This window comes from Zootoca vivipara, chromosome 3 (genome assembly GCF_963506605.1).
Source record: "Zootoca vivipara chromosome 3, rZooViv1.1, whole genome shotgun sequence".
Taxonomy (NCBI): domain Eukaryota; kingdom Metazoa; phylum Chordata; class Lepidosauria; order Squamata; family Lacertidae; genus Zootoca; species Zootoca vivipara.
In genome coordinates this window covers 73,226,388-73,242,921 of record NC_083278.1, presented here as the reverse complement: position 1 = coordinate 73,242,921, position 16,534 = coordinate 73,226,388, and the positions used below count along the sequence as shown (strand labels likewise).

Sequence of the window (16,534 nt, the reverse complement as noted above, 5' to 3'; positions counted from 1 at the left end):
ATGCGGGGGCAGGGAAATTCACTGCAGACTGTGTTCTACCTCTGGACTGGTTCTAGGGATTTCTGCTTACACTGATATGAGCTAGCTTTAACTGAGAAAGATATTTAGGGGTTCTGGTAAAGAGTGCAGTGGATTTGAAGAACTTTCCAAACTGTGTCGCGACACATTAGTGTGTCAGCTGCAGAGTGTAGGCGTGTTGCGCAAACACTCCCTGCGCCTCTCCCGGGACTGGAAAGGAGTTAGTTTAACCTCCAGCTTGCTAGTAAAACTGAATTACTGTGTCATGAAATGATGCATGTCTAAAAAGGGTGTCACCAACATGAAAAGTTTGAAAATCTCTGACCTATAGATTTCGTGCTAAGGATCATTATAGGCAAGACTGAAAATAACATTTGCCAGTTTTACTGGGGCCTTTACAGAAATCTGTGGTGGGGCCAGTTATTCTTGCCTTATCTCCAAAAGAGACATTTTTGTAGTGTTGAGAAAGTGGATAGAGAAGTTTCTTTCATAACACTAGAACCAAGGTCATCCAATGAAGTTGGGTGGTGGGTTGATAGTCTAGTTGAAAAATCCTTTGCTATTACCAATCGTGTGTCTTGCTTGTAATGATGCCGTCAATGAAACTTGAGGATTTGATAATTTTATCAGGGCCAGAGTCTATGGACTTACCGTATATTCAATAGGATGGTAAAGGTAAAGGGACCCCTGACCATTAGGTCCAGTCGTGGACAACTCTGGGGTTGCGGCGCTCATCTCGCTTTACTGGCCGAGGGAGCCGGCGTACAGCTTCTGGGTCATGTGGCCAGCATTACTAAGCCGCTTCTAGCGAACCAGAGCAGCGCACGGAAACGCTGTTTGCCTTCCCACCAGAGCGGTAACTATTTATCTACAGTACTTGCACTTTGACATGCTTTCAAACTGCTAGGTTGGCAGGAGCTGGGACCGAGCAACGGGAGCTCACTCCATCACGGGGATTTGAACCACCGACCTTCTGATCGGCAAGCCCTAGGCTCTGTGGTTTAGACCACAGCGCCACCCGCATCCCTGATAGGAAGTTAAGCAAGGCTAAAATTTTATTAAGTATCTCCTGTGGTCTGCAGGTTTACTTGGAGTAAGTCCTCTTGGTTTCACAAGGAACTCTTTCCAAGTAAGGGCCTACATGTGTATAGAATTCCTGCCTTAAAGTTAGTATCTTTAAAATAAGTTTATATTTGTGTTCTGACATTCTAAATTCACATCACATTTATATTTGCATTGAGCAAAATATGATAGTAGCGCATCTTAATCTGCTAAAATTGCTTGGTCTCTTGTTTTTACTCCCAGGTATTGATTATTTATAATTTATTTAAATAACATTATTCAAGGTATGGGTCTGGTTTTGAAAGTCAGGCAAGCTCTTCTAGTTTACATCTTGTGGTGTATTCTTCAATTACTATTGTACTAGTTTCCTTTGGATCTGTGTTTAATACATCCTGTGCTTGCTCCTATAATCACCTGTCTCTTCTAGATTTTTTTAAATAGTCTTTTTGTAGCAGCTGCTCATTCCAGCACTTCCTCTTTAGCATGTAGTGAATTCTTGTCCATCTACTTTCAAGCTGTTTCCTTGTTATTAACCTTTAACCTTTTCAGCTTGTTTTGTTATAGCTAGGAAAAAAGAGTGGAAATAAAAGCATTTCATATATTCACCCCGCCTGTTTTTAATCTAGTGGGATATTTAATTCTTATCACAAAGAATTGGACATTTTGGCGGATACAGTAGAAAAGGTCTAGTGTTTTGTATTCAGTGTATTAACTACAGCAAAATTACTTAATCTAACAGGGCTACTACAGCCTTCTACATGACTATAAAGCAAGATATTTACTGACCCCGAGGAAATAGCTTTGTTGAGTGTTCATTTGATCTTGTATTCTAGTAAACATGATGGTCAACCATTTCTGAAACGGTAAGAAGGTGCCCTTATCTCCAGGTTTATCTCTACCATGACTCCTTAACCCTTTTGTGTATTTGGGACATAACAGAAAACAAAAACAACAGAAGTGTGTAAAACGTGTTCTACTTTATGGTCCCTGGATTTTCAAAGGGTGAGGTATTTCAGCACCTTCCCCCTCTAAATAAACGGGTACTGGAATCAGCCTGCCAGTTTTAAATGAATGAGAAATGGGTTGCTAATTTATAGTCACTTTCTAGTGCTTCCTGCTTGGTGCTTCCCCTTTCCAGGGCTTTGGAATGCTAGTTATGAGGCTTAATTGCATAAAGCAGGAGTTTTGAATTTGGTTCTTGCAGGTGCATGTTCTCAGAGAGGCCTTTCCTGGCACCTTCAAAGTCCTCTCCCTGACGTTTGGCTTGAAAGAAGCATTCTATTGTGGCCAACAGTCTGTTCTTATGCTAGTTTTGTTCCATTTTTATTACAGGCAATGGTGGCTTGTTATCCAGGCAATGGAACAGGATACGTGCGTCATGTTGATAATCCAAACGGAGATGGAAGATGTGTCACATGTATATATTACCTTAATAAAGACTGGGATGCCAAGGTAATTCTATTTTAAAGAGGTTTTTTTTTTACATGTTTGAATAATATGTTTCATGCTTTTTAAAGCAATATCTTATACACCAGGCATGTCCAACAGGTAGATCGTGATCTACCAGTAGATCACTGGACATCTGCGGTAGATCACTGGTAGATCATTGGACCCCCCCAAAGAAGCTGACCAACTGTGGCTCCCCTAAAAAAAAGCTCAATATTTTACCTCTTCCCTGAAACAACTCAACAACGACCTGAATCCCCCAAAAGGGGATAGATCACTGCCAGTTTTTAACTCTGCGAGTAGATCGCAGTCTCTTGGGAGTTGGCCACCCCTGTTATACACGAAGTAAACATATGCTTTGAAGTTGCAACCGATCCTATACCCAGGGCACCTCGCCTAGTGTTTGCTCTCTTCCACTCTAGCTAGGATCTAAAAACATGCTTTTCTAAGAAAACTGTCAAAAATCCCACTAGGCATGCTGAAAGTTTTAAATGCACCTCAAGTAGCTCTTTGGATCCCAGCTTATTGTTTTTATGGCAGTAAACTTCTGTGTAGCTTTGATGCTGATGTTAAACGTGAAACAACTCTTCTAGCTCATGTGTAAATGTGAGCTATTGCCTTCTTTAATACTAAGGTTATTAGACGCTTTCAACTTTGTTAAGAATATATTTATTTGCTATAGTATTTGCTATAGTTAAAATAAATTATCATATATTCACTGATCTCCCTGGTCGTCTTTGGAGAAAAAAGACTAGAATTTATTTCCTTCTTCAGGAATTGTTGTGGCGCTGACTCCTCATTGTTCATATTTAACTTTAAGGAACTATGAGAACGTTGGGCAAAGTATAGAAATTGGTTAGACTAGTGGCTGGTAATTGGCCCAATTGAAACTCAACTAAGCTAGTATGCAGGGAGAGTACTTATTGTACCTGCTTCCTGTGAAAACAGAAAAGTTGCATTTTATTAGTATTGATTATCTAAATATACACTAAAACGCATTCATTCATTCATTAATGTATCTTACAAAAATATGAGACATTTTGATTGTTTGAATGATTTTTCAGTCTGTGCTAGTTCATTTTATAGAGCCAACATATGAACATCAAAAAAAGTTTCATTAGTGCAATTTATTTTTATTTGGATCACTGTGAGAAGGAAAGCTTACTGTATGCTTTAATTATTCTAGAAATAGTTGAGTTAAAAGGAAGCTACGGTATATATAGGTGATGTTGGTACATTGAAATTGCTGATAGCATCTTTGATTGTGAAGCACTGTTCATGTCTTTTAAGGTAAGTGGAGGTATTCTTCGAATATTTCCTGAAGGCAAAGCCCAGTTTGCTGACATTGAACCTAAGTTTGATAGATTGCTGTTTTTCTGGTCTGACCGCCGCAACCCTCATGAAGTGCAGCCTGCATTTGCTACAAGGTAAGATGAATGAATATATACCGGCAGACTTTAGTAAGTTTACGACAGAAATGAGAAGGAATTGGAAATCTGCAAAAATTGGATTCACCTGTCCCAGGAAAGTGACTAGTATAAATGGAGCCTCAGTTGTTCTCAGTTATTCAGATGGTATAACTTGACAAATTTTGAGAGTTTTAACTCGCATTGATTAGTGGCATGTTATGTTATCATTAGTTATGGATCAACAAAAGCTCAGGCTTGTCATGATTTATAGCAGGTTAGTTAAATGGGAAAAAGGTCATTGTCTTATCAATGGTGTCATGCATTGTTATAAGTTGTCGGGTTTTTTCTCTGAGATTTTTTGGACTGCAGTACATTTAGACTGCAGGCCTATACAGTATATGGGGAGTAGACATGTCCGTTTGTTTCTCAGGTGAAAAAAAACAAATGAATTTGTGTCATATAAAGCAGATGAAGGCATAGGAGTTGATCAATGAGGCCAGTCATGAATTGTTAACAGGTGTGTGAGAGCTATAATTTGGGAAGACTAAAAATAGCTGTGTTTATAAGAGTCAATTTAATGTAGTAGTTAGAAAGTTGGACTAGGACTAGGTTTTAAATCTTTACTTGGCCTTGAAGCTCATTTGGTGACCTTGAGCCAGCCTGATCCATGTGTGCCACCTTGAGCTGCTTAGAGTAAAGGTGATGTTTGTGTATTAATAAATATGGAGATTTGGATTTTAAACAAGTGCATGTACATCTGAGTATCAGTAGAATAAATAATTTTGTGAATGTCTCTTGAAATAAGGCTTTATGCACATACGCTGCAAAATTTATCACTGCATTAGATTAGATGTTTGTTTCCTTAGTGAATGTAGTTCAGATTTTTGGTACTGTACAAATGTTAAACTTATAAACCTTGTAATTAACATTCTGTTGAAGTGAAAGGGGGCAGTTCTTGGAAGTGTAGAGATGCAACTTAGTTTGATGTGTCTCCAAGGGAAAGTGTAGGTAGTTAGAGTGAAACCTCCAAGTTGTTTAGACTGTTCTTTCTGACCTAACCTGTCCTGAGCTTCTCACAAGTGCTAGACTGATGCTCTTAGGGTTGCAGACTTCATTTCCTACTTCCTACTTCTTCATATGTTGTGAAAATTTAAGGAGAGTTTGCTAGTATAAAATATATTAGTATATATTCTTGTTTGTTTTTTAAGCAACAGCTTTGAGTTACAGTCCGATTCTAGGCATGCTTACTTGGAAGTCCCATTGAGTTCAGTACTTGTATAGGATTGCAACCTTAGTTATAAAACCAGGAAACTGTCTAAAATGAAGGAATGTTGCTGGGGATCACAAGCATCAGAATGCTATTGTACTCATGTCCTACTTTTGGGTCTTCATTGGCATCTGGTTGGCCAGTGTGAACTCTGGCCCAGATGAACCTTTGCTCTGATCCAGCAGGGGCCCTGTTGTTTTCTTAAGAATGAATTTGCTTTTCATTGGAAGGAGACATCTGTTTAGTTGGGTAAAGTCTGAAGGACCAATTTTTTCAATAAAGCTGAAGATGATTAGAGTTGGATGCTTCCTACTTGTCAGTGCCACCAATTTATTATTAGTGCTATTATTTACCTGCCCTTCTCCCTAAGGTCCCAGGGCAGGTTACAACACTTAAAAACACAATTCAAAGCAGTTTAAAGCAACTTAACAATCACAGAAATAAGGTGGGTCCTAAAAATACTAATCTGGTGTCAAAGGCCAGGTAAAGAGGTGTCTTCAGCATTCACCACACACTGTATAATTAATATACCAGATGCACCTCTGTGGGGAAGGAGTTCCACCACTTCCACAGAGTTCCACAGAGAATGCCCTCTGCTGGGCCAGAGCTTCTAAGGGTGGTGGAACAACCAATAGGCCCTCCCTCTGCCAATCTTAACACCCAATCTGCAATGTAATGAGGCTTGCTTGCATGGTAAAGATCCTTTCTCCTGTGATCAATATGAATTGCCTGAGCCAGTAGTCTGCCAAGAATTGAGTTGTTTCGGAAACGAGAATTTTCAGCTCAAAGTACCGTAGTAAGTTACAGATTGTATTAAGTTCTGTAAATTATTAAGTTACAAGTACACAGAATGTTGACAGTATGACAGTATGCACTGCTGTTTAGGTGGCTCAAGTATACTGTTGTGTCATGTAATTGGAGGGATCTAAGAGAGTGTTGAAATGTGTTGTTTTTTTAATATAGGGTGTTATTATTTCATTCTTTTTATATTTTAAAGGTACGCAATAACAGTGTGGTATTTTGATGCAGATGAAAGAGCCCGTGCTAAAGTAAAATACTTAACAGGTAATTGATTTCCCTGTTTTTTATGTTTGTGTTCTCTCTAAAATCAGCTGTATTTTAGTGTGCGTAGTTGTAAAAGTAACTGACAACAGCAGCTTCTGAGTACAGTTGTACCTTGTTTTGCGGCCGGGATCTGTTCCAGAGCCCCAGCCGCTAGCCAAAAAGGACACAGGGCAAAGCGCCGTGTCTGCACATGCGTATGGAGCCGTTTGTGCTTCTGCACATGCACAAAGCACGATTTACTGCTTATGCACGAGCGGCAAACCCAGAAGTAACCCGTTCCAGTACTTCCAGGTTTGCCTGAATGGACGCTAAACAAGGCGGACGTTTGCGGAGGTATTACTTTACAGTGATATTATAGCTGTAGTTAATAATGACCTTCAATAAGACATATATCTTGAGTATCTTGAAATGGAAAGAGCCTTAATTACATTTTATTTCTTGCCCCGCCCATAGTGGTTCAGAGCTAGCAACAGTTTAAAAGGCCACACAGGGGAAAAATACCCAACTGAAATATTATGCAAACTGAAGAAACTATTTCAGTCCTGCTTAATCATAAGGTTAAGTCACCCCAACCAAGAAAGCTTCTAGAAAATTATTCTATAAAAACTTTAGAACATTTGATGCATTAGGGAATGGATTTCCATGAATGTGAAGCAAACACTATTACTGTCTTTAAACATTCCCTTATTATTTGAATTTGATGCACAAATGATACAGTCTGAGTTTGTGTTTAAGATTGTGTTGAATTAGAATCTAAAACAAATGAACTGAAGAACAGATCTGTTGGATTTTTGTCATGCAAAAATGTGAAGAAAGGAAAGATGTATATATTTGACAAGCTTAATAGAGGGTTGCCGTCTCCTAAATCAATTTGAGGGATGCGGGTGGTGCTGTGGTCTAAACCACTGAGCCTAGGGCTTGCTGATTGGAAGGTTGGTGGTTCGAATCCCCACAACGGGGTGAGCTCCCATTGCTCGGTCCCAGCTCCTGCCAACTTAGCAGTTTGAAAGCACATCAAAGTCCAAGTAGATAAATAGGTATTGCTCCGGCAGGAAGGTAAATGGTGTTTCCATGTGCTGCTCTAGTTTCACCAGTAGCAGCTTAGTCATGCTGGCCACATGACCCGGAAAAACTGTCTGCGGACAAACGTTTGCTCTCTCGGCCAGTAAAGCAAGATGAGTGCCGCAACCCCAGAGTCGTTCGCTACTGGACTTAACTGTCAGGGGTCCTTTACCTGTCTATTAACTTTTGAATGTGAATAATGAGATAAAGGAAAATCAACGCCAAATCAACGTTTGGAATAAACAAATGAATTATGGGTTTCAATTTGACTGGCACCAGAAAGGTTGAGCATCCATTAGGACAGATTTTTTGCCATACTCCCAGAAGCCCTGTAGTTTTGCTTTGGGTATACTGTTGTGCTCCAGAGAGGCGCTTCTCTGAACTGAGGCAGAGGGAGTGGTCCAGTAGTGCATATATGGATGATGCATGAAATTGAGAGCTGTATGTATGATTTGTGAGAGTGAGGGAGAGATATATTTGGAGGGGGGGTGGTTGATCTATATGTTGCTTGTGTGCATGTGTGAGAGAAGGAAGTCTATACATGAGGTCTGTGGGGTGAGGGAGAGGTACACTTGGCCAGAGAGGGAGAGAGCTCTGTGTGGTATGTGTATGTCTGTGTGTGAGAGGCAGGGAGGTATGTATGCGTGAGTGAGTGAGAGATGCACACGTGTAGTTGTGTTTATGTGGAGTATATGAGACAGGGAGATGCATGTGTGTGTGCATGTGCAAGAGAGTGTGGTTGGTCACCTTGCATATCAAACTTGTAATTTGTATTTCTGTGTTTTTTTAATAACTCCCCCCCTTTGTCTTACAGGTGAAAAAGGTGTGGAGACTGAACTTAACAAGCCTCCTGATTCAAATGGGAAAGACCTTCTATAAAGCCTTTGATCTAGTAATTCTCTGTGCTACGTCCTGGTCCTTCTCCCCCTCCCCACAACAGTCCTAGGCGCTGTCTATTAACTTTTGAATGTGAATAATGAGATAAAGGAAAATCAACGCCAAATCAACGTTTGGAATAAACAAATGAATTATGGGTTTCAATGTTTCATCAAATGGATTTCTAATAGCTTATGCATTGTACTACATGATTGTGACTCTAGTCCTGTTAACTGCTTATGTGAAGATAAGCATTGGGAAAAAACAGCTTACACATGAAGTGCCCTACAGAGAAGTTTTCCATCCTTCATATTTTGCCATTCAATCATCCAGTTCAATGCTATTTATCATCCCCCTTTTTTAAAAAAATGTGGTAAAAGTTTTGAATTTTAAATAATTTTTGTATAACCAGGTACAGCTGATCAACATCGAGCAAAGCAAACATTTTTCTCCAAAATGGCATTTAACTATTTTTGTAAATTTGCTGTTCACACTGTTCTCCTACCATGTAAAACCTAATTTAAATAAGAATTGCCAGTAACTGATGATCACTCTGTCTTTACACTTAAGTCTGAAAAGGAGCACTTTAATTACCGTACCATTTAAGAACCCAATTGTTTTATTTTCATATCTTACACTAATTTGAATTTTTTTAAAGATTGCTGCTGTATTGTGTTTGTGTTCTCTCTGAAACTTTTTTTTAAAAAAAACTGAAACAGATGCCTATCTTGCTGTCAATTACTTCCTTAAAATTGTGGTTTTATATGTTGTATCCAGAGAGCAAGCTTTCTGTATCTGTGTCATTTGGGTTTTCTAAGTGACTGGCTGGCACTAAGTGGACTTGACGTTATCCGTACTGTCTTTTTCATGTTGAGAACTGTGGCCGCAGTTCCGCTGGGAACTTCATCTTTGAGAGCCATTGGATGTGAATGAAAATCATTCAAGAACACAGCAGTACTCATGTGCAGCTCCTGCTTTTTCCAGTGGGGCTTGTTGCAGATGAAGTCCCAGGCGGACTCTGCCCATAAGTATCATCAAATCCCTAGAGCATAAGGTCTTTCCTAGGCTTTTAGATGTACCAACATCTACTACTTTGATGGGAGATCTCAATCTTGACTTGTTTTCAAAAGCTTACTTTCTGCTACCTTTTTTTGTAAGGTCATGAAACTTCAGAGATTTCCCCCCAGAGCAGTAGTATCCTCATTTGCAGTTGGGTCCCTTGATCCCCTTATATACTATCAAGGGGTATATTTAATGCATTAAGACTGAAGTGCATCACTGCAGGCTTAATATGTAAATATTTTCCTACTGCTGAGAATTTTTCTCCCCAAAATAATATTGGCCTCTGATCAATACGAAAATGTTTTTGACAAGGAAAAACTAAATTACTTTTAAGTGAGGAAGCAATAGAGAATAAAAATAATTCAACTAGATATTTTGAAATGTTTTGTTTTAAAGGGATTGGTTTGTGCTCAAAAGTAACCCCCCTGGAGGGAAGCTTCTGAGCCTTACAAACACGAGCCTCCCCATTTAAAGGCTCCATATTTTATCCCTTGATTCCCTCACTTAACCAAAACAATGTGAGTGTACAGAAATATTTCTGTATGTACAACTTTGCCTATTTTAGCATCTGTATAGTTTGTACTTGTATTAGAGACCTTTTCTATGGAAAGCTCAGTAATTTTTATTATAAAAAAGCTTACTATTCATGTAAAACATGAAAAAAAAAGGATTGTGTTTAGTGACAACTGACAAAAGGTGGGAAATTCAGTATTGTGATAGCATACTAGGGGAACATCTGGCAAAAGTCTTTGGGTTTTTTTGTTTTTTGTTTCCCCCACCCCCTTTAAAACGATTAGCTGTCAGAACTTTTAACAGTTTGGTTTTTCTCTTAATCCTGGTAAATCAGAAGAAAACATGTCTACTGTAAGTGCCTCTGCAAGCCTGACCAAGGAGTGCAAATTTTCTCTACTGTCTGGTCTGCAGTGCAATGCACTGTTTTAGGCCTAAGAAACACCATTTCTAACTTTTAACTGCTTTTGTATTATGTTAAATGTGTTAGACATGCACAACATAATAAGCCTTTACATTTTTTGTTTGTTTGTCCCTCTATTCAAAGTATCAACGTCTTACATTTGTGCTTGTTGGGAAGATTTAAAATGTGCTTAAATCTCTCAGTTGGTTATTTTACAAAAGGTCACCAAACTGGGGCTTCTAATGTCCATTTAGAAGCTGTTCATGTCAGTTAAATCTTCAGCCTTGGGCGTTACCAAGCAGGAACCTGTTTCAGACTATTTTTAAACTGTCTTATGGCCTGTATATGTGTTTAGTCCTGGTTAAAGATAAAGCTTCATAATGCTATTTTTATTTCATGACATTAGCCAGCTGTAAAACACAAGACTTTTATCTAGCAGGCAAAGAAATTCAGAATTAATTTGCAGATTTCCTATAAAGTCATGTAACTTTTGAAAAGCAGTGTTCATTACTGAAAGAGCTCTCAAGTTGCTTGTAAAGCTAATCTAATTAAAAGATGTATAAAGGTTCTTGAAACAATGTGGTGGTTATTTGTAATTATGTAATATTTTTAAAGCCTCCTACACAGCAACTAATTGGTAAACTGATATGGGGTGTGTCTGTCTGTTTTTAGCAGTCAGTGACACTGCAGCTGCAGTCAAGGGTCTCCTGTTAGTTTCATTTATAAACCCTGTTTTTAATTATCTAGCTGTGATTGTTTTTAAAGGAGAAGTGGGGGGGACGGGGACGACAAGACACTCCATTGTAGCCTGGTACTAACTTTGTGTTACCAATGCAAACATTTTATTTTCTGATCACGTGGAACGGCTACCTAGGTGCTTTTACTTCTGAAAATGAACGATCTTGAATTTTGGGTTTTTAGGTGAGCATTTAGACTTTTAGAGCATATCCATAGATTGAGTTTAGTGTGTCAGATGCATTGTTTCAAGACTTCAATCACTGGTACCACGTTGCAGGAAACTTCTCCCTGTGCTAATGAGTTTTTGTCATACAGTGTAAACTGCACGTTGTATGGTTCCCATCTCATGTTTAGAAGCAAAGGAAAACAGTTGTCAGAAGATATTATGAGGACCTGCTTTTAACAGCTACCTGCTGTGCCTTCTCACTGCTATTTTCTGTGGGGTGCTATGAACCACCCTTAAGTAAAACCTGGTTCTCTGACTCTTCTGCAATTTTATTTTTTAGTCCTTTACTGTATTTGGACACTCTTCATAACATATTTTTCTTGGTGTTTATCTAATTGCTGAAGCATCTCCCACTCTTGCTGTTATTTTTTTTAATCATTTGGTAATCTCTATTGAGAATAAAATATTAATAAGACATTATTAAAAAACAGTCGCAAATTAAAATCTGAGTCTTCAAGCAGCTTTCCTTTCAGTAATAATAAATGCTTGGATACCAAGTGCCTTTTAAATGAGCAGAAGACACATACGCTCTCTCATGGAGGAGTGTCGGTTTCACCACCCAGCTGCACTGCATGCTGTTTCAAAGAATCTCCTATGTGTCAGGAACAGGGTTTTCAGGGGAATGTGAGGAGCTACAGTAGTATAAAGAAAAGCCTTGTTGTGTAAGTGCAATACACAAGTTCTTTGAGCCTGTGTCTCACTACAGCATAATCTGAAGAGCACTGCAGTTTCATATTTGAATTCTCCAAGAACTCACAGGTGGATATGATCTGGACGAGGCAATGTGTCAGCCTTTATTATGTCAGCCGGTTGTAGAATTTTCCTGTCCAAATGCCCATGCGCCACGGAAAGGGAAATGCCAGAATAACCCCACCTCACTAATCCCTTGTGACCTGGATACTTGAAGGAGCACCTCTCCCCTTATGTGCCAGCCCAGGCTCTTAACATTTGTGGGGGAAAGCCCTACTGTTACGGCTGTCCTTAACCTCAGCACACCCCATAGTGATTTGTGGTAGGGCCTTCTTGATCATGGCTCCCCAATTGTATAATTCCCAGATCTGAAGATATGTTCTCAGGGTACCCTTATCGGTTCCTTGCAGCATATGAGGTTTAAAAAGATGACTGCTTTCTGTCTCTCTCCATTGGGTAAACTGCCCATTGATTCCTACTATCTGCTTCCTGCTGTTTTTTTAAAGGAGGGAGTGGGGGGCATCGGAGCCACGGAAGCACTCCGATGCCTTCACCGAGGCCGGGCCTTTGCTCCGGGCCTCCTCAAAGGAATCGGAGCATCCGCAGCCATGGAAGCGCTCCGATGCCTTCGCCGAGCGCTTCTGTAGCTGGGCTGCAGCCATGGAAGCGCTCCGATGCCCCCACCCCCTCCCCTCCCTCCTTAAAAAAACACAGCTGTTCGGTGTTCCCTGCCTGCGCTTGTGAAGCTAGCGCAGGCAGGGACCGCCAAGCAGCTGGGTTTTTTTTTAAGGAGGGAGGGGTGGGGGGCATCAGAGCACTTTACAGAAGCGCTCCGATGCCTTCGCGGAGGCCTGGAGCCACGGAAGCGCTCTGATGCCTTCGCCGGGGCCAGGCCTTTGCTCCGGGCCTCCGCGAAGGCATCGGAGCGCTTCCATGGCTGGGCCACAGCCACGGAAGCGGTCTTATGCCCCACCCCCTCCCTTCCCTCCTTTAAAAAGAAACAGCTGCTTGGCGGTCCCTGCCTACGTGGTGGCGCCGGACGGGGCCTCACTCCTGTGCTTCCCGCAGGCTTCTCACGGGAGCGAAGAGGACCCTGAGCCCCCATCCAAACAATGACTATCATCAGCCCAGGTAAGAAAAAAAATCACATTTTTATTTTGTCTTAGTTATTTTATAGTACAGTACATTAATCATTGCCTTCATTTTATGTATCAACGGTCTTGGTAGACAGTAAAATTATTGTTAAATTGCTGCTTTAGGGGGTGTTTTTCATCGTCTGGAACGGATTAATCCACTTTCCATTACTTTCAATGGGAAAGTTCGCTTCAGTTTATGAACGCTTCAGTTTATGAACAGACTTCCGGAACCAATTGTGGTGGTAAATGGAGGTACCACTGTACAATAAACTCTACATTACAATACATACTTGGCTGTGCTATGACTTTAATACACAACAGTTCCTTCCACCTCTTTACATTTCCAGCACTTAGTGTCATGTGTATGATAAATCTTAGCTAACTTAACAGGCGTTAAATACCATCTATACATCATTTTCATCATATTTTCTCTCACTACATTACATGCTGTGAAATTAATTCCCTTTTTCCACAACCTCTCCCAATCCACCATCATGATATTGTGTCCCTGCTTAACTGGTTTTTGATCCAGAAGAGGAATTCACCTCTTTGCTAAGTAAATCATATTTGACTGACACACACACCGACCTGTGTTTAGGCAATGGGTGTCTGCAGCTTTGGTCTTCCTCATGGCCTTTTTATCTTAACCACTCTCCCCTCACAGCTCCATTGGTCTCTTGGGGATTAGCAAGCATTTTGCTCTTCAAACCCCAGTTTAGGCCATCTTTCTTGTTCAGCCTTGGAAAGGCTGTCACCATGCCACAGGGCTCTTTCCCTGTCTCCCAATATCTTTGTAGCAACCTGTGCCAGGAGACAGATCGCTGGATAACTTAAAGCAGACCAGCAAGGGTTTCTCACTCCAAACTATGTAAACCAGGCATGGCCAAACTCGGCCCTCCAGATGTTTTGGGACTACAACTCCCATCATCCCTAACTAACATAGGACCAGTGGTCAGGGATGATGGGAATTGTAATCCCAAAACATCTGGAGGGCCGAGTTTGGCCATGCCTGATGTAAACAATAGCAACAACTGAAACCCTGATCCATAATAACTCGGAGGTAGATTCTTTATACTTATGCAAGTGGGAACCGCAACAAAACATTGCAGCATGCCATGTTGGGGATTCCAGCCATTCCATCCCCCTCCCCTGGTTTCCCAACCCATCCATCAATCAGCATTCTGTCGCCATTGGCATGCTCAGTCCTCTTTGATCTGTTTTCGGAGTCCCTCCCCCGGAAAAAGATTCATTGTGCTTCTGCAGACTCCAGGGATTTCCTTAAGCAAAACTAACACCAATCTCTTCTGCGTAGGTGCTAAATAATAATAATAATAATAATAATTTATTCATACCCCACCCATCTGGCTGGGTTTCCCCAGCATACACTAGAAAATTGGAACGTGAAACGGGGGCAGCCCAAGACATGTTGGCACCTTAGGCAAACCACAAAATGGCATCTCCCACCCTGCTGGGAAGATCTACATCAGGAACCCGGGGGGCTGGGGGCGGGTTGGATAAGGATCAAGACGGAAAACTTACTCACCAAGAGTAAGTATGGCGGCTTCAGAGGAAGTGGCAGATCCAGTCTCCAAGGAGTGGCTGCAGCTGCTGCTAGCACCACCACAACCTGAACAAAATAACACAACACGATGGCCAATAACAATGGCACTAAATACTCTTCATAAACTAATACAAATGATCAGAAATTGCAACCAAAGTCTCTGAATCTTATTCACCACTCACAGTAGAATAATTCAAAAGTTCAATATACGTATACATAGTCTGTCACCAAATATCGCCGGAACAGAGTTTCCGGATAACCAATCTGTTTCGTTCAATGCTTTATCAGCCAATCTTGATCAATTCTTCATCAGCCAGACTTGTAAGAATTGATATGAGAAGGATGCAGTCCAATTTCTTAACAAGCTGAAATTACAATATGCATGCAATGAAACCTGCCTCCGTATAAAATAAAATGCATAATACAATATATACAACTAAGATACATACCCAGTCTTACATGTAAGTAAATATAAACGCCGTAGAAAATATGCTCTGGATCAGTGCTCATATGATACTGTAGTCACTGCTGATGGTAACAAATTGTAAGGAACATAATATAGTTAACCGCAGGTGAAACTAATATACTGTAAGGGAAATTAAAGACACAGCACAACATTAACAGCAATGGGCAGTCTGGCCCTGAGCAAGGAGTATGTTACGCAAGTCATTGAGTGAAAGGCTCATGGAATGTAGAAGCTACAGTACTTGGCTCTGCGCTCAGAACTCCTGTTTTATCTTTGGTTTTGTCCCCAGATACATGGGACCTGGTTCTGGTTCTGGTTCATAGGCCTTGGGAGTCTAGTCAAAACCTAAGTAGACCCCATAAACCTGAAGGCCGCCTAGTGCTTACAGTGCTTATGTAACATTTGCGTTCTTCCAAGAAGTCGGAGATCACAGCACTTTAGTGATGGGAAAAAGCAGCGCTTGCCAAGCTTCTCCCTGCCTTTCAGCTATTGGAGGGAAAGTTGCTGTAGAATCTGAACACGCCGTGCCAGTCTTACTATTCTGGCATGCAAATCAGCTTACCTTGGGGAAAATAAACTGGTTTCCGCATTTCCTGCTGATGCATTCAGGTAGAGCCTGAATCTACGAAAATAAAAACGCTTCCTTGTTAATGGATTTTCTAGAAAGGTCATGCCAATTGCCTCATTTGCCCCGGCCTGGTTCTGGAATGTTCCTATTATGAGTTGCCCTGGGTCAGTTTCTGTCATAGTCATCATATCCTGTGCTGGGTAAATTTTCAATTTCATTTCCCTTCTTTCTGCTCATTAAAAAAGAGAAAGGATATGGTAGGTGACAGCAACTGAAAGGAGTTCTCAAGGATCACGATCGCTGCTGGCCCATCTGACTCCCTGTTCTGTTAACTGTCACCACAGACCATCAAGCCTATATTCTAAGGAAGGAGAAACCCCCCAGGCTGGCCAGGGAGACCGTCTTGCAAACACAACTCCATAAAGCAGGTTTTTGGGCTGTCTAGGTTACAGGTCAAAAAAAAAATAAAAAAAATCCTTCCAGTAGCACTTTAGAGACCAACCAAGTTTGTCATAGGTATGAGCTTTCGTGTGCATGCACAATTCTTCTGATACACTGAAACAGAAGTCACCAGACCCTTATGTGTAGTCAGAGGGTGGGGAGGGGTATTACTCAGAAGGGTGGTGGGAATGGGTGATTGGCTGATAGGAGTGGTGAACCTGTAGATGACTGTTAAGGTTACAGGTATGAGGGGTCTTAGCCTAATAGGAGCAAAGGCCTAAGTAGTATCATAGAATTGTAGAGTTGGAAGGGACATCTCAAAAATCCTAAAGTCCTCAAATGATTCAAAATTAACAAATGTTAATAAGTTTCTTCAAATATTTTCTCTCTCATGTCTTTGGCTTGGCATTCATGGTGTCATCCTTCCAAGGGGCTCAGAGCAGTCTACATACATTGATACTTCTTTCCCCAACCTCATCCTCACAATGACAACTTAATGGTGAAGGTAAGGCTAAAATAGAGTGACTG

At 40.8% G+C, this 16,534-nt stretch overlaps 1 protein-coding gene across 1 annotated transcript in view; it reads left to right on the top strand.

Annotated features, from left to right (window-relative positions):
* The window catches only part of EGLN1 (egl-9 family hypoxia inducible factor 1), a 28,048-nt gene extending 15,706 nt beyond the window's left edge, over positions 1-12,342 (top strand). The window contains exons 2-5 of the mRNA XM_035108453.2: positions 2,413-2,532; positions 3,817-3,953; positions 6,200-6,267; positions 8,144-12,342. Of these exons, the coding sequence (XP_034964344.1) occupies positions 2,413-2,532; positions 3,817-3,953; positions 6,200-6,267; positions 8,144-8,208 (390 nt within the window). The 3' untranslated portion in view covers positions 8,209-12,342. The remainder of the gene's footprint in view (positions 1-2,412; positions 2,533-3,816; positions 3,954-6,199; positions 6,268-8,143) is intronic.
* The last annotated feature ends 4,192 nt before the right edge of the window (positions 12,343-16,534 follow it).